The 23346-nt window shown below is 41.6% G+C and overlaps 1 protein-coding gene across 17 annotated transcripts in view; it reads right to left on the bottom strand.

Annotated features, from left to right (window-relative positions):
• Positions 1-23346, bottom strand: part of Dlg1 (MAGUK family member discs large 1) — a 687637-nt gene that overhangs the window by 318429 nt on the left and 345862 nt on the right. For 10 of the 17 annotated variants that reach the window (XM_076762409.1, XM_076762404.1, XM_076762408.1 and 7 more), the window contains exon 2: positions 19516-21271. The exons of the other annotated variants lie outside the window; for them this stretch is intronic. In XM_076762409.1, coding sequence (XP_076618524.1) covers positions 19516-19924 — 409 coding nt within the window. In that variant the 5' untranslated portion in view covers positions 19925-21271. The remainder of the gene's footprint in view (positions 1-19515; positions 21272-23346) is intronic. 17 annotated transcript variants of the gene reach the window in all.

The following is a 23346-nucleotide window of genomic DNA, read 5'->3' as shown; positions in this document are numbered from 1 at the left end:
ATTTAATCTACACAAGCTCAAAATTAATAAAAGGTAAATCAATCCAACGAAAACAGTGAAAGTTAAAAAATAAATAAATATAGTCATCATGGTGTGTAACAAAATTTTAAAAATAGCCAAGCTCTTAACACCGAAACAAAGATCACTTTACTTCGACGTTAATTTAATTGATGCTAATTTAATTTTAATGATTCAGGATCGACGATCAATTTCAACCGAATCAACACTATTATCTGGAACTTCTAACGACGTAAAAGTACTGTTCGAAGTTCCAGAACAAATAACAGACTGCAAGTGTGTTTGAGATGTAAGTTTTAAGCAAACGACGTTAATTTAACCGGCAATTAACGCGAATGTACTTGCACAGACTAAACGTAATCCATATTGTTGTATATCACAATGCGAGTGTCCCTTCGATTAACAACGTTCCCGTTCAATATGCCCTAAATAGTTTTCGAAATCTCGAATTTACGCTGTTTCCGACGTATTTGCGGGCGATACAGATAATAAACGTAAACATGCAGCATTCCACGTGTCAGCGAATATTCGGCGCTGGGAACGTTAATACATTTGCGTAAATATTTACTCTGACATAATTACGTGTTTTCAACGGTACCATGCAACATAATTACAACGAACGTGGCCAATATTAATACGAGAACATTTCCAAGAATTTGTCACGCATACTTTTTGTCGAGCGTATCCCTTTGACGTATTTTATTCTAATTTTCATTCATCGCAAAAAGAATTCCTGGATACTTACACGTGCTTGAATTAATTAATACTCAACTACTGGAATTATTACTAGACTCGAAGAATTCTATGTCCCGATAAATTGCAAAAGTGCAAACGTAACAGATGTAATGGATTTTAATTAGACAACTCGATGTCTTTAAAATAGTTTGCTGACAAATTAAAACGTCGACGCAGTATTTAGTAGAATCGATGCATCGTCGAAGCATGGGATTACGGAGAGGAAAAATTTGACGCGCAGGACCAAAATACCATCGGTGAAAAAGGAAACAAAGCAAAAAAAAAAAAACTACGACATTCTGAATTTCACGGGAATTTTTTTCATCGCGAAGAGGCTTTTTCCGCCAATTTATTCTGCGCGTACCCTTTCCCCGACAGCGTGTCAAAGAACACGCGACCGGGAAAAAGAACTTACAGTTACGAGTTCCTGGCAAAACACATCGTCGCGTAAACGGCACCGTTTCCGCTAATTTTTCATCGCCTCTCCGCCCCTTTTTCGTCGTTTTGTTTCGGTTCCCTCGGCCCAAACAGATTCACTCCCCCGGCGAACGCATTTGTCGCTTTGAAGTTTACTCGACTCCGCGTTTCGCGCTCAACATCGCCTACTTTATCCTTCCACTTCCTTCTCGCGAATTTATTCCAACGCCGCGGGGAAAAACGTTTTTCACTGGCAACGAGAATTCGACTTAATTCGAGGCCCCCGAGAGTTCTTTAAAATACGAAGCTTGTAATTATATTTGAAATTAGGTAGTTTCTTGAGAATAAACTGTAACGTCTCTAGTAAGAAAAAACGTTTGATTAAGTAAATGGAAAATTCTGAGTCTGAAAATTAATTTGAGGAAAGGTAGGATCGATGTTTGGTCAACTCTGTCTTTAATTTCTCAATCCACTTCGAGAAAGAATTCCGTGCTGAATTCAGCGGTTCTCCAAAACACTTTCTATTTACCATTATGTCCGACAAACAATTGCAAGTCCGACAGCAATTCCTCTCGAGTTTCTAGCACCCGGAACGACCAGGTAACCACACTCCGGTCTCTCCTTTGCGTCGTTCCCGGCCAAAAGAAAGAAAAATAGACCGCCATTGTCGCTTTCTTCCGCTATCCACTGGTGCCCCCCTTTGGCCATTGTTTTCCTTTCCGCGATTCCGTCGGAGAAAAACGGAAGGAAAGCGAATGTAAAGTCGTTCCGCGGCGACTCGCCCGGGAGACCGATGACTTCGTTCAACCGTTTACGCGCGAAATAATTTTTAATTTTCACCCGAGCCCCGTGGCCCCGTGAAAGAGCTCTAACGTCGTCGGTCGCGTTATCTCGATTTCCTTCTTTCCGCCCTTTTTTTTATCTCCGTTTTATGCGCGCCGTCCCGCGGACAAAGCCAGCGAGGCCGTTCAAGTTATATACAGAAATGGCGTATCTCCTATGAACAGCCCCACGGCTTGGAGTTAACGAGCTCCAGTTTATCGTCGTCGTCGACGTCTTCGCGAGACGCCAAGCGTCCTCACGGACCGTCCATACCCGTGAAAATTACCTGTCGTCGTTTGCTCGTTAATATTAGAAAAGAAAACGAAACTACTTTGTAAATATCGCAGTATAATAAACAGGACTTGGTAAAAATTCGTAAGAAAATTAACTTTTCATTTATATAGGATGTTTGGCCACTCCTGGAAAAAATTTTAATGGGAGATTCTAGAGGCTAAAGTAAGATGAAAGTCAAGGATACTAATTTGTTGGTTGAGGTTTCCTTAAAAAGGTACAGAAACATTTCCGGCCACACAGTATATTTTCGGTAAAGAATTTTTTCGTAAACTACTAATGTTTTTTGTAGGTACCCATGAACTTTATTTCCCCTCAAAATTTCACTGAAATACATTCACTATTGTAGGAGTTCTGGTCGTTTGAAGATTAGACCACTTTTATGGGGGTTTTCACACTTTACGGGGTTATGAAACAACTTTTCAAATATTTTTGTAACTTATACATATTCTCCACTAAAATACGCGTAGTTTGCTTTTTTAAACATTAAAATCGTCCAATCCGTTCAGAAGTTATGACGTTTTAAAGATACGCATGAAATTTCAGTGAAAGATATCAATCGTATGGTCAGACATGGTATTTTCGGTAAGGAATTTTTTTCTCGAAAGTGCGTAGGATTTCGTGGGTATGTCTATTAACCAAAAATGATTGTAATTGACCCTCCTAGCTACAAGTAATTTTTCCAGAACGATTTGAAAAAATTTTTTTTCGCCGAAAAATTTAGACAGTACCCCCTGTCGATTTTTCTTTAAAACTCATTCTTGATTTTTAGTAATTTTGTTTGACGCCCTACAGAAAAGTTGTCTAATACCTTTTTGTAGGTACCCATGAGCTCTACTTCAGAAAAAAGTTTCATTGAAATATATTCACAATTGTAGGAGTTATGGCTGTTTGAAAATTAGACCACTTTTATGGAGTTTTTCGCATTTTATGGGGTCAAGGAGCGACTTTTCCAATATTTTTAGAATTTTTACATATTCTTTACTAAAATACGCGTTGATTGCTTTTTTAAACATTAAAATCCTTCTATCCGTTCAGAAGTTATGACGTTTTAAAGATATGCTTGAAATTTTAGGGAAGCATTTCTGGCCTCACATTAGATTTTCGGTAAACAATTTTTTTCTCGAAAATGCGTAGGATTTCGGGGATATGTATAATGACCAAAAATGATTGTAATTGACCCCCCTAGCTAAAAATAATTTTTTTAGAAGGATTTGAAATTTTTTAATTTACGAACAAATTTTAAAAAACATTATTTGGAATTAAATCGTACATTAAAGGGTTAAAATATTCTCAAGTTTCGGGACCATATGCACTCGAATTTCATATTATCGAGTAAACCCTCGAGACTGGTAGACGTAACTACTTTGTCAGGAAAGAATCGACAAGATTCGGTGAACTTTCCGAAGTAGACGTCCGGACGAAAACACCAGCGAACTTCTTAATTTTGTTTGAAGGGCTCCAGGATCCCGCCAAGACGCTCGAAAAACGGAGACAGCGAAACAGCTTCAACTATCAGGCTCCTTGGTAGCAACAGTAATTAAAGCTCGGTCGCCGCGATACCGAGAGGCACGCGTTTAATTAAGAATCTGTAACCGCCGCGTCTCGAGTGGGGATCCAATTACAGTTCCACTTATTATTATCAGATATTTCGTACATTTTCGTTTCTGGACGTCGCCTGACACGCGTATTATAGCTGTTTCACTTGCGCGACGTGCACTAATTTTCACGCGATTCGAGTCCTGGACCAGCAACGTCGAAGCTGTCGAAATTACTTGGGGGGCAAAGTTCATCGCAAGAGTCTAACCGCGCGAAAGTTAAAATAGCCATAAACCACTTGGGTGGGGGCTGAGCTGCAATTAGTCTCGAGAAACGAGACCGCCATCGCGCAACAATGCCATTTCTGCGGCCTGTTCTCACGCTTTGCGAGCGATTATTATCATAAGTACTATTTGACGTCGTTCAGTTTGACTTTTAACCCTTTTATATTACCGTTACATCAATTTTCAATTTTCTGTATCAGTTCTTTTCAGTTCAGATAAGTTTGAAAAACTGTATCATTTAAATATTTCAGGTATCAGAATTTTTCTACCGAGAGAATACCGTGACATTATTCACGAAGCTCAAATATATGGGTATAAAAGTTGCATCAACTTTGCAAACGTACTTTGTATTAATAGGGGAAAAATGTTTGGAAGCGTTTGTAGTGTGTGTGCTCGAACATGGTTGAATTTTCGGAACTCGTGTCGTTTTAAGTTTGTTTTGCGGTGGCGAGTTGCTAAGGTTAATTTAAAGAATCGCTCTCGACAGACTCAAACTTTTCTCGTTTGCGGGGATTAATAAGTTTCCCAGGTATAATAAGCTGACTGCAAAGTGGTCGGAACCAAAGAGCTTATATTTTATTCGATGGGTTCGCTGCTATTATTATTTACAGCTATTTGTGGATTTTTAATTTGCACTTTGGAAACGAAGACTTGAAATTTTAAATCGTGTTGGAATAATAGATTGAAACGGTTGGTCCAGTGAATTTTACGTTTCTTCGAAATTGGTAAGATAAACGGTCCCCGTGAAATTCAACCAACTATTACCAAGAACAGAGAGGATTGTCGAATTTCGAGACTCGACGCGTGAGGCAGATTCGCCGACGTATCGTCGCTTTCGTATGTAAATTACGGTCGTTTCCCGAATACACGCTGCTCGTTCCTCCACTCGTAAACGCACAGCCAGAAAAGGGAGACGCGATATGCGTAGAAATAGCTCAAACTTTCGTTTACCGCGACCGAGGGAGTTGAAAACCGCAACGAATACTGGGGTACCGAACAGAAAGCACGGGAAGATAGAGGATGGAAGAACAAAATTATTCTAGCTCGCGATCCCTCGAAATTTTCCCATTTCCATATCCTATACCATCTACAATTATCAACCAAAATGGTTCTGGAACCTTGTTGAAAACTCGCCCAGTTCTACAGAGGGTTTAATCCTCTTGGGGATTAGGTATAAGTTAATCCTCGTGTATATGAGGCTTTCGAAAGCTACGTAAATCTAAGGGAAGAAAATTTTACCCATGAACTTATTATTTTTAAATACGACGCTTGTTTCGCTGTTTACACAATTCGAAAACATTTTTCTATTAGCACATCGTTTAGTGGAATAAAATACTGCTTTCTATGTTATTTTGTTATTAAAAGAATTCTGTCGCTTGACAATGTGTAACGGATGAAATGCTTGATAAACTTTTAGAAAGTAGATTTAAATTTTACCGAAGGAATAATTAAAGTCAAATGTTTGCCTTTGTTGAGAGGGTTCGCGTAAAGCTGAAGACTGAGAAACACTGGATTATGTAATTATGTACAATGATCTTGTAGGAATTTGCTGTCGCGCGCAGCAGCCCTCGACGAGCTAGTTCGTTGATTAGATTCATAATTACTTACAAGCCCGCTACCCGGCGTGTCGCTGAAGGTAAGCCGAGAAAACGGGTCGAAGAAAATGAAGGGGTGCGTAGAATAGGGATGGGGAAGACGAGAGAAACGCGGGGACCAAAGAACCGAGAATAATAGGGAGAATCGACGCGAGATAAACTCCACGCCAAATCGCTTCTAATCTGTTTCATACACTCAGCGACCAAATGATAAGATTACTATTATTATAACGTACATTTTACAGTATCGCTGAGACACGAAGAAATAACTGGTCCACTAGAATAAAAGGTACGGAATATAAAATAAAGACCAGTCGATTTATTATTCTATAGAAGCCTTAAAACTGAATGTTTGCACTTTTTAAAAATTCGAAACTAGTCACCTTATACACGAGATATATAAAGTACACGATTGAGCACAATATTTTATTATAATCGTGAACATTATGACCACGAGACATCTCAGAAGAATAAATTATATTCTTAGAGAATCGTAGTACTTTGAATTCTAAATCGATGCTGTAACTTTTGGAGTATACTTATCATTGAGAATGTAGTTTTTAAAACAGAATATTTTGCATTTACGTCGTGATACTATTACTTGGTTTGAGGACAACGACCCAGAGGGGAATGAAACCGAGGTTTAGAAGACTCACACGCGACTTTCTTAGCGGGTATTGCGTGCGGCAAAAGGTTGAACCTGAACAGTGACGAATCGCTTTCCAATTCCGCTTCCTTTCTTTCCCATCGAAAGAGGAACAAATTCGATCGCCGGTCCAATTCCGTTATTTACTCGCTGCCCGAGCGTCGTTTTCGATCAGTTTCACCCCGCTTTCCAGGAAATTAGCCGCGTTTCCCTTTGCCACTCCGGGCTCCGAAGGGATTCCCATTGTCGAGGCTTTTCGGCTCTCCGGAGTCGAAGCTTGCTTGCTCGAAACATCGAGTTTAATGCGGCAATTCGCCACTACTCGGAAACCCAATAGAACCTATCGAATACAAACGCGACTGGTCACGAATCAATTACACCTTTTTCCCCGATCAACCAGTCCGTCTCGACTAGGCTAACCCCCATTGCGCCTTACGACGCGGATGTTCGATATTATACACCCGTAAATCCTCTCCGAGGGACCCGAAAATTCTCTAGAAAGGTGATCATCGCTATTTATTAACATTAAACCTACCACGACCGGTCATATGATTTATATTTTTTTGTAAAAAACTGGACAAAATTCGGTACCACATTCTGGTTAGTTTCTGATATAAATAGGAAATATATGTATAGCAAAGACGAAAGGAGAGAATTTTCAGTTTCCACTGTCTTAAAATAGTCTAACAATGCGTATTAAAAATCATAAAACTTTAGACGCGTGCAGTTCAAAAACTATTAGTGTTTTATTAATTATTGAGCCACCGTTAGCAGCGGTAAAGCCTCCCCTTTGAAATGGTTTTTGGTTTTCGTCGATCTGACTTTCCGTTCTCGAGATATCGTAATTTATGTAAAAGGTAATTTTTTTAATTCGACTACGATCTCGCTCAGCGCCTCAGAAAGGCCCATAAACGCGTATTAAAAATCATAAAACTTTAGGCGCGTGCAGTTCCCAAACCAGTAGTGTTTTGTTAATTATTAAGCCACTGTTGGAAGCGGTGAAGCCTCCCCTTTAAAGTGGTTTTTGGTTTTTGTCGATCGGACTTTTCGTTTTCGAGATGTCATCGTGTAAAGACAAGCGTAATTTTTAAAATTCCGCTCGCCGTCTTACGAGAGCCTATTAACGCGTGTTAAAAATCATAAAACTTTAGGCGCGTGCAGTTCCAAAAGTACTAGTGTTTTATTAATTATTAAGCCACTGTTGACAGCGGTGAAGCTTCCCCTTTAAAGTGGTTTTTGGTTTTTGATGATCCGACTTACCGTTTTCGAGATATCGTAATTTATGTAAAAGGTAATTTCTTTAATTCGATTATCTCTGTCTTCGTCTAATGCGCTCGGACCTCCTTGTCGCACGTTGACCTACTAACCGAGTGACCGAGTCACGTCACGTTTACTACTTACTACGAGCACGTGCGGTCATCGACCTTGGCAAGACCGTAGTGGAGGCGTAGTAGTTCATTGACCTCGCGACGTATCTTCGGAACTAGCCACCGCAGCGACTTGAAACTAAAATCGCTATATCTCCGAAACTAATAAAGCTATCGACTCGTACAAACGCTCATTTTAAAGGGCATTGCATCCTCTATCCGATGACTATACTCATTACTATAATTTATGCTGTCTTCCATGTTTATTTTGAAATTTACTTTGACGCTATATACCCAAAAAAGTTTCAACAATTCCTATTGATTATACGACTGGTGTGCGATAAAACTGGATCATAAATTGTTTATTTAATTGAAAATGAAGGTTAATTTCAGTTCTTCTCGTCTGTAAATGTCGCGACTCTTACAGAGGATTTACTATATTCGAGGTTGGTCCAGAAATTCTTTTATCTCGAGATAAAAGAATTTCTGGACCAACCTCGAATATAGTAAAAAAAAAAACTAACTACACTAAGAAACTAAGGAACGTTTTTATATTAACAGCGGCTTAATGAAATTTCTCTGGTAAAAATAATTCCGAGTTCAACTTTATTCGAAAGCATTTCCATGAATCTTTGTTTCCTTATCCATTCAAAATTAAATAATAACTAAACAATTCCTACCAGAATTACTCTCGATCTCTCTATAGTATTCATCATGTTGAAGTTTTTGTATTAAACCTGGAATGAAGATTATATTTGGCAATTGTCGTAAATCTAAACGCGCCTGGCCATGCCAGCAAAAGAGAAGAGGTAAAAGAGGATGGACCTCGCCAGCGAGGAAGTGTCTTTGACAGGCCAGTTGGCTTGACGGTTACTTTAGTGCTCAACTATACACGTAAGAATCATCACTGTTTATATTTCTTTAGCTCGAACGACCGTTAACTCGAACAGCCAAAGGCTGAGAAAACAAAACACAGCTGGCAGAGGTTCAAAGTGCTGCCTCGCGGCTATCAGTACAACAGCCACCGATAAATTAAATATTTTCATGTTTCACGAACTCATTCTTTACATTTCTGGACCCTGATTTTATGTAACGTACCAAACATTACGTTAGACTATTTTTAATTATACTTGCATACGATTATTTGAAAAGTTTAATTAGAAACAAAATTTGTTTATTATTCTCGCGTATCATAAAGCAGGAAAATTGGCTTCTCATGGAGGATTATTGGCTTGAATTATGAATGACCGTCTATACGTTGATCCCCTTTCGTATTGATATTTGCTACAGTTAAATAAACCGTTGTTTGTAAATAAGCTTTCGTTCGCTGAATAATTGACTTGGCGAACTTCGCGGAAGCGCCAGGAATATCGAAAGCGATACCCGGATTCGACGTTTCCGTGCATAAATCGCGCGTATAATGCGCGAATCGCGACGATCAGCCCCGCGTTTCGATCGCGAGAACGTTTACGAAAGTAACCGGAAACTCGAGGACGGGACGCGCGCGTTTGTCGAGCAACGTTCGAAACGTCGACCGCTGCAACGTCGATTCCGCTCACGTTTATCGGATTATGCGGTTTGAATGGCCAGCTGGATGAAAAAGCAAGAATACATTGTGCCAGGCATTCACTCTGCCGATCCTGCGAACACGTTTTACAACTCCGGTTATTTAATTACCGGGACACGGACGCTTCGTTAGCGCTCGCGAGCTCTACGCGCGCAAAAATCTGCAATAATGGCGGTTCCGTTTATTGCCATTCTGTTAACTGTCTCGCGGCGGGGAGAATATAATAACAGCAATTCAAACGTCCCCCCGTTGATAATGTTATTCCGCGTCTTTCCCTTCCAGTGCACCGGATTAATCTCGAAAGTGATCGCGTAATACCACCGCGATCTCGTGTCCCGGCTTTGATCCGATTTTTATTCCATTCGAAACGATAATTCTTCTAGTCGAACGAACGATCGTTCATTCATCGACGAACCGAAAGGTTAAATTGATTTATAAACGCGCTTCAAAGATTGTGATTCGACTTCAGAGTGCCAAGAATTTACTACGATTTTACAGATTCCATCTTTTATGCCGTTTTTCGATTAACTCTTCGATAAGTTTCGCCCCCCGTTCTGCTAGTCATTTTCGCGCGTTAAACTTTTAGGTCATCCGGCAAGTTTTCCACCGCGTTCGTCGGTTGGATTGCTTCCAAAATGGGAGTACATTTATGTCTCGAGTAAAAACATCCGTTACTTACAACGCATTTTATTTGCAACTTCGAATATGGAGCGTGAATCGTATTAATTTTTTCAACGTCTGTAAATTGCATTTTCCTACTCGATACTGTTCCTCGTACGTTTCGTCACGAACAGAATGCGAACACTTACAGGGCGTGGGTGTAGGTAATCGACGATCAACCGCCTTCCCACTCGCGACAACTGCCATACACGCGAGCAAACATGCTTGTGCTCTTAAACGCTATCGCGCACAGCTGACTCCAAGCTCTGCTCTTTTGTTTATATCGTTGGAACTCGGTGGAACTCGGCTGAATAGGAAGAAGTAAAATGTAATGAGAACTATCCCGGCGAATGGGCGAAGATAATAAACTCTGTTTTCTGCGTAGCGTCGCGAAAAGTTGATTTCCAAAAATGTTTCGTATTTGGAAACGGGGACGGAGAAAATAATATTCAGAGGCTGCTTTATTTGGCACGGTAACTTCGGTTATCGCGTACGTTTTCAACGTCGCTACGTTATATTACGGTGTGTGGTTAACTTTCATGCAGGGAAGTTGATTTGTTACGCTGCAGAATTTAATTTCGAGTTCGATGTAATATCACGACCGCGTAGCTGGTCCACAACGTAATTGTTTTAATTTATATCTATATTGTTGTACAAATGTTTTCTATATGTATTTTGTACGCGATAAACTCGAGAATCGCTGGATCGATTTGGACAAAATTTTCACTGCTAAATAGCTTGCTCTTTTTACAAAACTTGGGTTAATATAATTACGAATAATATTGAATCGTATTTATAAGGTTTTCGTTATCCTACAGATATTAAACGAATCTTTTTAGAGGAGCTAACGAGGTAAATAATTTCTCGGCCTGGGCGCTAACGTTTGTCTCCCGTCGCGTCGCTACGACTTTTCTGAAAGCAGATTGCAGTTTCCGTTGACATTTTTCTCGAGAGGAGGAAGCACACAATTCCCTCATGGCTGCGCGAACAGCGATAACACGTTACTAATTCATTTTTAATCCTTGATTGCTTTGACCGTTTACTCCGTGCGGCACTAGTGCCAGGAACAAAGACCATCCCCCTCTTTGCTTCCCTAGTTTCAACGAGACTACCCTTCCCCGTTTCTTGCATTCTAGCCTCCCTTCCTCGTCGATGACGTCTCGCTGTGACTGAATATCCACCCCCGCGTTCCTTGTCTTTTCAACGCTTCGTATTCCCGTAATGGCCGATTTACGGTTCGCCTTATCTGCTCGAAATTATCTTCACTATAATTACTCCCCTATAAATGACGTTGCAACATCAATCTTCGTCTGTAACGAATCATTGTGATACTCACAATTGGGGATACTAACTCCCATTAATTTGTAATGTAAGTATTCGAATTTAAAAAGACGTAAACAGAATTTTCTTAAATATTTTCCGACCGAAGAAAGAAAACATATTTCCTGGTATTATAAAGTCTACATTAATATTTCCCAACGATGTAGTTCATTGACGTTGACTCAAATGCTTTCGCGAACGTTATCACGTCACGTAACTGATAAGTTTCGCTAAGAAAAATGGTATTGTCCAGATAATATCTACTGGAAGCCTGTCGGGACCAGTCATTTATCAAACTTTTCGTACACTTATAATCTCAGCGCCTTCGCGATTACAGACTGATACGAGTAATCGGTTCTCACTGCTGAAGAATGAATTTTCCAACGTCGAGGCACGTCGAGCATAATTTCTAATTACTCGCTGCAAATTATTCCAGGGGAAGGGGATCGAGTAATCGACGCAACCGTCAGAATCGTCGTTTTTAATAAACTTCCAAGCGCCCGACCGATGGATAGATTTCATTATTCTTTAATAACATTACGTTATCAGTTCTCGATCCATCGTTTCTCGCAACTTTAGAAAGACTTTGTCGGTTAATCCATCTCCGGCGGAGAAACTTCAAACTTCGTTGTTTATCGCGATTCGAACTTCAAATATTTCGTAAGAAAAGTTACAAGCGAAAGAGGTTTGCAAAGCACAAGCTTTCTGACTTTTTAACTTTCACATAAAGCTCCTAATAGAAACCGAAGTGTCGTAATATCGTCGACCCTGTGTACATCTTTCCATACTGTTCCCGGGCTGTTTACGTAAATATTTCCCCCGGTGAAATAACTTTCGACGCGTCGTAACTCGCAAAACATATCATCCTTACGGTCACCGCGCGCAAAAACTACATTTTCGCGAAACTCGAGCCCGCGAATGTATTTATTCTGTCGCGACGTCGGTGAAAGTTAACGCGGGGACGAACTTCACGAACATTTTCGCGGCTGGTACTAATTCCGTTGACAGCGCGAACTAAAACTCGGACCGAAACGTTTTAATTAATCCGAGGACGAGAAAGTTGACACCGGAATCGATTCTGGAGCCAGGACGTTTGCAACTTCGAGCAAAAATCAATATCCCACGCGGTTTCTCGAGAATTACAATCGCGTCAAAGTTGATAAATAGATTGCAGGCAAAGTCGATCGTTCCTTGGTTGAATTATTAATTGCAGCTGCCGTGGTCAATATCGAATTCGCATATCGTAGCAGCGCGTTACAATTGCAGCTCGGAATTGCAGTTTCTATGCGACACTAACGAGCCCGCGTTAGACCGTAGCGCCGAAGGTGATCGATCGCGAAGTGATGCACCCGAAATGAGAAGAGAGCGACGCCCCCCCGCGTTGCATTGCAAATCGCAATCAGCACCGAGAGAGGTACGAACGCGTTTTGGACCGCGTAGAATGGGAAGAAACGAAGTCGAGCAATCCCACTAATGTTCCTGTTAGGATCGCATCTACGGGCTGGCCACGACCCAGATGCGTTTCTGGCATTCTCTTAAACGCAATAATGCATTTCCTGACCGCGCCGATGCGGTTTGGATCCTTGCATCTCTCATAATGCGGCCATTGTCGAACGAAGAAAAGGTATGCAGCCTGTCGAAATGGACGTGAATTAACGATTCCGTCTTTACTCTCGGATTTCTATACCACCGTGTGCTCGTTGATCATTACGATCCCAAACGCACCCGATGGAAATCATTTCGACGTCGTAATTACAACGAGATGCATCCCATTGTGGGAACACGTTCCATCGCCTCGCGGTTTCTGAGTTCTTCATATTCTATTTTTTACGGAATCTACATGCATTGCTATCGATAAGAATAAATTTCAGAATTCCAGAAACGCGGAAATAAAAAATTGAAACACTAGCACTTTGTGTAATTTAAAAAGTTTCAAAGTGCTGCTAAATATGTCGACTGCAACGACGAAGTTCAGTTTGTTGGCGTTCCGTACAGAATACTTTTAATTTAAGGATTTGAGAGATTTATCTCACGAAGTTTAAAATCGAACTTTCGTCATTCACGCGATTTCATTTTCTTTTCCCTTTATTTTCGTCGCGACGCTAGTCGTTCCACCGTCTACCCTTCGGATTCCGGTCAATTAATTAATTAAATCGCGTGTAACAAACCGATCGAGAGTCGCTCGAATCGAGAAAGCTTTGAGGATCTATATTGAATTTAATTGATGCCCCAATCACTCCATCTGTTTGTTTCTCTTTATCTGTGGGAGGCGTCTTCGACCGGGAAATAAATAAAAATCGCGGAGTGTGGTTTAAAGAAGAAATTTCTCGGTTCTCCCGAATGGATGACAAACCGGTGGAAATAAACTGCTCGTTGTTTCCACGTTACGGCACGAAACTCTAATCCCTTCGAGCCGGTGTTTCTTTTGGTTTCCTTCAGCGGCGAACACAGAACAGATACACATGCCCGATTATGTATGGTTTCCTACCACGTAGAAACACGAAGGAAAAACAGCCAAGGGAAGAAACATCGCCTCGAAAAACTGGAATTTTCTATTATTCCATTGGTGTTAACCGTACGTGATCCTTAGTAAAATATCCTTAGAAATTTAATATAATCGAAGTTTGAAACTTTCGTAATCAGAAGTAATGTTCAAGCTCATCTAAACTTCGCAAAGAGTGGTACACAAAAATAAAGCGAACGAGAACAATGTCTTCTGGTCTTTCCTCTAAGGGATTAGCCCAGTTTGGAACCAGAAAAATTGGGGGACATTTGAGATTCTTTTTTAAGAAAACTGTCTGACAGTTTCAAACTTTCCACGTACCAAGTTGGAGCTCCTCTCGATCTTTGTAATAAACGAACCTTCTCCCTTAATAAATATTACTTCTATTATTACTGGACCTTAAATCCAATAGATGTATCGATTCTCAAGTGATAGCAAATTAAAATTACTCGTTCCATTGAGCCTTTAAGGGTGCTTGAAAATCGTTAAGTTTATTTTACTTTTTGCAACACTTCGGATTTCAAATAAACCGATTGGACGATATTCCACTTTTATCGTCGTATCCCGAATCGATAATGCCCCATTTTCTCGTCACGACGATGCTCCCGTGGAGGTTCCACGCTACACCGCAAGAAAAAAGGTTAGATCCGCGGATTATGATTAATTCGATGTGCCAGCACAACGGCGTAAGTACGGGTAATTAGCGTGGCTCCGCTATGGAACTTCGCGTTACGTTTTGTTCCTTCCCTCTCCGGTCTCGTCAGCCTCTAAATTTTCCACCGTTTCCGGCTTAATTTATATCGCCGGCTAACCACCCGGTCGTCGAGAAAAATGTACGCTGAATACGCGCGGCAATAAAGTAGAATGAACAAGGGACGGGGGGGAAAAAAAATACGAAGAAAGGCCGGCGAACAGATTCGAGAGAAATAAACGCAAAGAAGCTCGCACACGAGGTAGGAAATTTCGTAATAAAGGGACTTTACGAGCCGCCGGGTACGTTGCTGTTTCGAATTAAAATTTCTAGTTGCGTGTACCGGTTTCCCCTTTGGAGTTTAACGAGATATAGGATAACGTTATTCTGACAGCACGCTGGCTGTTGTTTGCAGATTATGTTCAAGCAATGGACCAAGAACCAGTTCTTTTCCTGCCCTTTGATTACATTTTCACAAAATACAAAACACCCACGCATGCAAACTCGTTGGGGGATTTTCTCTGTTGGAAAACTTTTCGCTACCTGTTATTCGGGTTAAAAAGTAAATTAAATCGCTAAGAAATAATTTTGTTCGAGGATTAAATAAAATGCTATGGCTCTCTGTAATCCATGACTCGACGAAATCTACCGTGATTCGTCGTGTTCCGCTCGGATAAAACGATCGTTCGAAAGTCTGATGCGCGCTCTGTCAGCAAACAATGCGCAACAAATTGCGCGGACAATCCCTAAGTTGACCGTATATGTCAGGTTGCTGCATACGAAATGTTTTTCCGAAGTTTCGATTTTATCGTACGGCAACGTAAACTGAATGATGCATGATTGCCGATTGTTGTACGCCGCGTCGAAGAGGAAGGAGCCTGCTCATAATACGTGCGCGCAATTTGCGAGAAAGGTGACAAAATTCACATCTAGCTTTCTCACTCGAATTTAGAGATATGATAAATTGCATTCGACAACCGTTTACGAATCAGTAGCACGATCGTAAGTCGCCAGGTATTGAAACTCGAATTAAAATTGAGAATGGTTGCCTTTCAATGCACTCCACGAATTAAAGCGACGGTGATAGTTTCGAGACCATCTCTTCTCGACGTCGTTTGAAAGAAATCTGTTTTCTTCGTGTTATATCCGAGCGGGCACAGAGAGACGAATGCAACACAGCGCTTTGCCAGTGATAAAATGCAACACTCCACCGTTGATATAAAAAAAAAAAAACGATGATTAAAAGGAAACGGATTTTACGAGGGTCTGGCACAAATCGTAAATATACAAATACCTTCCGTGGGCGTGTGGAGGGCACACGTATACGGATACAGTGCATATCTTATGCGAAACGATGAGAGATACTCGCGTTAATGCGCGTATGGAAAGTTTTTTAGCGGACGAAGTGGTTTTCTTTTGGATCCCGATGTAAATTAACATCGGTCCTGCTTTTGACGTTCGCTAGTTTTTTTTTTTTTTTTTTTTACTTTCTTTTGCCTTCCGGCGGCGAATCAGGATAACGAGGTTTCCACCTGCGAGCCCCGTTTTCATTCGCTAAGTACTCCTCGCGAGCTCGTTACCGAATGATACAAAATAATAAATAATTAAAAACAGACGGCCGTTCGTTATCTCTTCGAATTTACTAGCACCGCTAAATGCGTGAAACTGATTTACGCGACAATCGAACATTTCGCTGCGTCGATAATTGATAATCGAATATTCACATTTATGAGAATAGCTAATAAATTTCGGGCATTAATTTGGCGAAATTAAATTTATACTTCTGCGCCACGCCGTCAGCATATAAACGCTTTATTTGCCCCAAGACTGATTTCCTGAAAATAAGCATTAACGTTGTTTGCAAAATTCCAAGACAGACCAACGCTTTTCGTTAGACTTAACAATTTGAATTTCCTTCGTACGCGATCTGCAATTTATAGAATACAAGATACATGTTATTTAAAATCGAGAAAAATTGATATGTCTTTCTAAAATTAAGGGTGCATTCATCTTTCAGAGTATCCATTACATCACAATTGAAACGATTGTTAACCCCTGTCTTACCCCTTGACGTACTATTTAATTTCGAATAATTTGTCAAATGTATACTATTTAATTCTGTTTAATGGAATAAATTTGTTTCACGAATATCTCGTGAATGTAAAAATATGTCGATTTCAATATACATATAAGATTCGAATGATCAGTAGCCTCATGACTGTGAAACTTGACATCAATAATTGTAACGAGTCACAGACGGTATTGTTAATAATTTATAGAATACAAGATATTCGTTAACTAAAATCTGGAAAACTTGATATGCCTTTCCTAGAAGTTAGTTTTGGTTGATACAATTAAGGGTGCATTCGTCTTTTGGGGTAAGCCGGCCAAGCCAGGGGTGAGCAATTTCTTTTTCGGGGATGTAAATATCCTAAATCACGGAACTTTCTCACGGTCCCCGCAGTCCCTCCTCTTCCGTCGGTTTTTATTCGTCCCGTGCCTGTAGCCTCGCGAGAGAAGTCGAGTCTCAGAGGCAGATAATAAACTCGAAACAATACGACAAGCGACGTGCCTGCACGACACGAACATGCTTTCAGCTTTAAAGCGCGATACCGCCGAGTCGCCACTCGCCCCGCCGCCAGGGAAACTATTTCATAACTGGGTCGAGCAAGTAGGTGGACCATGGGTACATGCTGGATGCTGGATAAAAGGGTGCGCCGTGGAAAAAAGACGGTCCGCGTAAAACGGCTTCCCGGTTTCTCTCTGCTTCCTTCCATGCTGGAGATTACGTGTCGAGTATTCGCTAACAATTTAGTTTCCCTGGAAATTGTAAATTTCCATCAACGCCTCCCGAGATGCTAAAAAGCGATCGCGTTAAAAAATTTTAGTTTCAACGGCAGGGCAAACAGAAATCCCGATTCGTAGAATACAAGAATTTCTGAATTTCTGTTTGTGATTTAATTATAGAAGAGTAACTTTCTGAATTAGCTGCTTCTTGAGTCCATTGTGCGTTGCAAACATTCAGATGTCCAAGACCGCGAGTTAAAAAATTTTAGTTTAAGCGGGAGGGTAAACAAAAATCTCGATTCGTAGAATACAAGAATTTCTTGAAATTCTAAAAATTAGCTAAGTCGTATTCTGTTTGCGATTTAATTATAGAAGAGTAACTTTCTGAATTAACTGCTTCTTGATAATCGAGGAACGTGTCTATTGTGCGTTGTAAACATTCATATGTCCAAGACCGCGCGCGGCTTCCGAACTTCGTTTGGTTGGGTCTTTAATGCGAATTCACCTTGGTGATACAATGCTATTCAAATAGTGGCGACGGAAGTGGAGGGCGGAGGAACAGTAAGGGGATGGTTACCTATGGAACAGATGCTCCCTTGTTGCGCGAGACAATAAGGCAGCTCGACAAAAGCGGCAACAAACTCAACAACTCATGGCGTCATGATGCCGCCATGTCCAACAGATGAGGAATACCGATAAAAGACGATTTGTTGGGAAACGTTTGCTCGGTGGCTTTTATGGCGCGTCGACAATGGCTGAAAGGCACACTTCCTGCGCTCGCGTTTCACACGGACAACACGATTCTTAATAATCGTAACTTCGCCCGCGTTTATTTTGACTTTATCCGGGCAGTAAATCGAAGAAACGTCGGAACAGTCTTGTTTGCTTTCGCGACGCGTGTAAACGTGAATGCTCCGCCAAAATAGGTCCGAGCTTTGGCTGTAATAACCATGGAAACGGGCAAATCAAACAAACAGTTTCAAAAAGAAAGCGTTAGGAACGATTCTCGTATATTATAATAATTTTCTTCGCAACTTGAAAACTGTTCTCGACGTTTACCGATGCCTGTACGCGAAAGTTTCGGCTATCAATTTCAGCGCAGCGTATCGTAGAAAAAGTAAACCGGAAGAATTCATGCAAATCTCTCGCAACGTTATGAATAATTGAGTTCGAAACAACTATTTTCGACAAAATTGAATCGAAAGGACTCTGAAAAAGCGAGCCCCGCCAGAGGCGAGCCCTTTTTATACGGAAATAAAAGTTTTGTCCTCCGCCGCGCCCTGCGCCATCCATGTAAACGACCTACTTTGATTTTGGTTGCTCGTCGCACATATGGAAGAGCGCTCGACTGCCTTGCCCCTCGTAAATTCGAAAAGTTCTCCCGAGTATTCTGCTCGCTAACCTTCTTCGATTCTTTAACAATATGACCCTGGCATATTGCAAAAGTACTAAGAACTTCTCAAAGTGCTTCTCGGTATATCATAATCGTTCTTTCGAACTATGGCCCGAAAGATTGCGAGGAAGCGTTCCAAACCGGGCAAAAAGACTGCTAACGTTGTTCGAAACGCTAAAAACAAACATTCAGCGGCTGCTAGAACAGTTTCAAAATTATTATATTATCCCTTTTTAGTAGGATTGTAAATTTAATAATATTGTCACATTGGACGATATATTAAACTGAATGAAACAGAAAAGTAATTAAGGGGTGATAAGTGATATTTGACAATTTTTTTATAGCTTAACACTTTCATATTCTTTCATATTTCAAGGTACAAATATTTCTTTTTCATTACGTTTCATCGATTTCCCAGCAATCTAGCATTCTTTTCCTCTGATCTAGAATAAAACATCCTTATATAATCATTATTTAAACTATGTTTATTGTTGCATAATTAAATTAGAAATTTATTGGAAGAATCATTTTTCTGTGTTCAGAGCGTATCTTCGACCATTTTTAAGTCTTGTGAACTTACTATTGTGAACAAAATGTTCGATTTTTTATTCTAGATCAAAGGAAACGAAACGTCGAAATAAGGGATAACATTTATTGTTTCATCCAAAGTCGATAAAACGTAACGAGAAAAAGTATTTGTATCTTAAAATGTGAAGGAATATGTATAAAAATGTGAACACACTTATAAAAGACTGAAAGTAACACGACAAAATGTAACAGAAAGTCGGAATAGCAAATCGTGTATATTTCTGGTGAAACTGATGGAAGAGGACGAGGAGTAGGTAAATGGAGGGTTATATTGAAATGGTAGCGATACTACCTTCTTTCGCCTGGACGAAGCCGTGAACCTCGCAGTAACTTCCGGCGGAACCAGCGGCGCCAGGCGTGTCCAGGGTGAAAAGAGTGTTCGCCGAGGAGCTGACGCCGTCGTCGGGTGTCTGCAACAAACTGGTGGCCTGCGACAGCGTGCGTTGCTGATGGTGAGGATGATGGTGCAGGTGGTGATGCTGCTGCTGTTGTTGCTGCAGCTGCTGTTGCTGTTGCTGCTGCTGGGCCGCTAGGATCTCCTCGTGTCGGCATTTAGAGCACCGACGCATCTCCGAGCGAACACGCAGCAGCCAGACCATGCCGAACAGTGCCATAGCAATCTCGAGTCCCGGTGACCTCGATGGTTGCTTCATGCTCGCTGAATCAAGGTCATCGAGGCTCCACGAGCCAACGAGATTCATAGCAGATGTGCCGTTCCCTCTTAACAACAACCACTCCCTTCTCTTCCCACTGTTTCGATGACCAGCGTCTAATTTCAACGAATCACGGATCACCACGCTCCGACAATCCCAAGTCTCTTCTCTTGGCTACTTTGTTCCCTTGGTTATCGGCGAGAAATCTGTACCCTTCACTTTCGTACTCGATCCAATTTTCAACTCTCGTGGGCACTTCTCTTCCTTCCTCTTCCCTCTAATTCCATCCATAAATTCTTCGTCACTTCACCTCCATTCTTCACCGGGCCGCCGAAGTATCGAAGCAATCCTACTTGGTTCCAGCTCGAGTCGTTCCTCGCGTTCCATCGATCCCTAGGTGCGGCCCGCGAACGCCCACGCTCCGCGAACCAGCTCGAACGGAAGATCCTCCTGGTCGAATTCCCCGGTCCGCATTTTTCCCTCGAGATTCGCCAGTATCAGGAATCCAGGATTGTTTGCTCGTTCGCGACACGGAATAACAGACTGAGCGATTCACGGGCACCTCTGCGTGTCGCGCGAGGCGAAATTCCGAGAATCACGCGCCCCGGGCACGGTCGCGACGAGAAACGCCGACGACCGCCGAGCGGCGTTCGGGCCCGCGGACCCAGACCGGTGGCGTTAGGTTTCTCGCGCGTGCATGCGAAGCGAGGCAACGTGGCCAACGACCAATGAAATCTCGATCGCCCCGGGGAACTTTGGCTCGACGCGCGGGAAACGATTACGGCTAACGAAGCCAGGCTCATGGACAGTCGGGGTCACGCTCGGTCCCTTGGAACGGCCACGGTTATAAAAGTAGAAAAGATATTCGTTCGAGGGCCGTAACACTTCCGAGGAACTTTTCAGCGAGCCGTTGGAGAGGTATCGTTCCACGGTTACCGAAGTTTCCCGTCTGCCGCGGTGCCCCGGAAGTTAGAACGAGCCGGACTCCGCAGCGCACGAGCTTCCCAGCCGTTTCAACCTCCTCGTCGGTTTTCTCTCGGCGATTCTCCGCGGCCCATCGAGCTGCGCGAGGCTGATGTCTTTCCGAAGGGACGCTGGAACGAGGACCCGCTCCCATCGAGACGGCACTTCCGGCCACCGGTGTATCTCACTCGACACGCATGAGCGGGGACCGTTTCTCTGGACGTGGACACACACGTCGATAGCCACGACGATAACGCGGTTTCTCGAACGTCGCGAGCCAACTCCGGGGTCGAGGTTTTGTCCCGCGTAGACCCAGTGGCCGGGAACGCTCGATAAGCGACCCCCGGGCTCCTTTTATCCGGACGAAGCCTCGATCCGCTTTTTTCCACGAATTCTATTACGGAGATTTCGGGGTCCCTTTCTTACGAAGGCCTGCAAAAGTCACCGATGCCATCGGACCTGGCCGACATTCCAGCAAAAGGAAACACACTCGACGGTGGTCGACGGTTTTTCCTTTTCTCTTTTCACGGACGGTAGAGGATTTTTCGTTCGTTTGACGACGTCTGTTACATCTGGTAATCTCGGGCTTAACGCGTTCATCGTCCGCGTCTAACGGTGGAATTTTCACATTTTACAGGAATTCACGGGGAGAATGAATTTTTAGTAAATGATTTTATTACGCTCTCTGCGGCCATCGTACGGTGGAATTTTTAATTTAGCTATTAGCGATTCGGAATAGTAATTATTTTACTAAGAGTTATGAAAAAAAATGTTCGTACGAAAGTTATTTGGTTGGACTGGTGGTGGAAATCCGAAGGTCGAACTAATTTTTAATTTGATATATTTTTTTCTTCAGAGAGTAACAGTAGGGACTGAGACAAATCCATAGAGGTGCCATACGATATTACTTTGAATTCCATAAAGGCAAATTGTTGACTCGTGTTTACGTCCTGCATGGGTCAATGACCAGCCAGCAGCGTTGGTTGTGTTCGTATCAAGTTACTGCAAAACTGGTTTGTCGATTATGAAAGAATTAATGAAAGAAGCAAAGAAAGACAAATTTCAAACGATTTTCCTTTATCAAACTCGGAATAATGCATAGCACCTCTTTGAATTTGTTCCGGTGCCTGCTGTTACTCAATTAATCCCTTACATATTACATCTTTTGTAGTAAAAGGTTAATAAATGAATAATAATACTATTTTACTTGAGAAATTATTTTGTTTGTTTGTGTTTCTGAAAATCTCGAAGCTGTGAAGTGTTACGATCCGTTTCATATTCCAAGAACGATCTTTCGATTCGCTTTACGCAAGATTGTCTTACTTAGAATCAAGGAGTACGAATCGTCCATTTAACTTTCAGAATTCATCGTTACGCACGAGTCTCGATAAAGCGGAGTTACTGATTTTCGAGTTGTAAGTTCAATATTGGAAAAACGGGAATATCAGTTCGTTTAATAATAGCTGGCAGAATATCGAACAGAATGTCAATAATACTGTTCTCCGGTACAATTTTTCAGATGTATCTACCAGGAAATGAAACTAGTTTTCGCGTTTCACAATCTCACATACATATCGTATGAACGTACGTACGTAAATTTAATCGAAGAATCGAAATTGACAAGAAATTTACGCCATTTACAAAACATTTTCTTAACCCTTAAGTGGATTATTGGGGCTGCTGTTAATAATTAAAAATATGGTAAAATAGACGCGTTTAAATGGCTGGAGTCTGTGGAATTTGAAACGGAGTAGTAACAGAATTTCACGGATTGACGTTGGCGAAGAGCATCCCCGAGAGAGGGGTTGTAAATTGCGTCGGGGGTCGGCGAAGAGCGTAGAGGAAAACACTTGTATGTTCTTCGAGTACTGACTGCTGGCACTCATCGTCACTACGAGGAACAAGATGCTCGTATCTGTCACGTACACGTGACAATTAAAACTCGAATTCTCCGCCGGAGGGGTTGCTTATTAACGGCGATTCTCAAACAATATTTTTCTTTATTAACTTAAACCCCTGCGCCTAGAGCCGCTTTACCAACTGCCAATTCGTTCGTTAACGATTACAAATAAATCATCTGTCAACCTGAGATTCGAAAGTGAATGAACCAAATTTCAAGTTACGAAGTATATTAGATCGAGAATTATTGCTTTTTATTTCACACGAAATAATCTCTGCTTCTTTTAGTTAGCGATTACTGTGATCCTTCAGCTGATAGCCTGCAGGATTTCTTAAAAATATCAATGAATCTTCCAATGTAAACAAAGTTGCAAATCGGCCCTGACGAAGTACTACGCGATTTTTTCTTTTCAATTTCTCATAACTCCAGAGGCTTCAATAACAGTTTTAGTTACGATAAATCCAAGTAGACTTAACAGCAATTTGAACCGTGAAAATGCAAATGGAAAGGCAGCCTTTCGATTGCAGCGCGTTTATCGACCATTCCCCCCGAAACGAGATCGATCGAAGAAACAATTCGTGGACAGTAAAGAACGGATCGCGCGTCG

Source organism: Colletes latitarsis, chromosome 3 (genome assembly GCF_051014445.1).
Source record: "Colletes latitarsis isolate SP2378_abdomen chromosome 3, iyColLati1, whole genome shotgun sequence".
Taxonomy (NCBI): Eukaryota; Metazoa; Arthropoda; class Insecta; order Hymenoptera; family Colletidae; genus Colletes; species Colletes latitarsis.
Note: the sequence above shows the minus strand (reverse complement) of the source record. Positions and strands in the feature narration are given on the sequence as shown.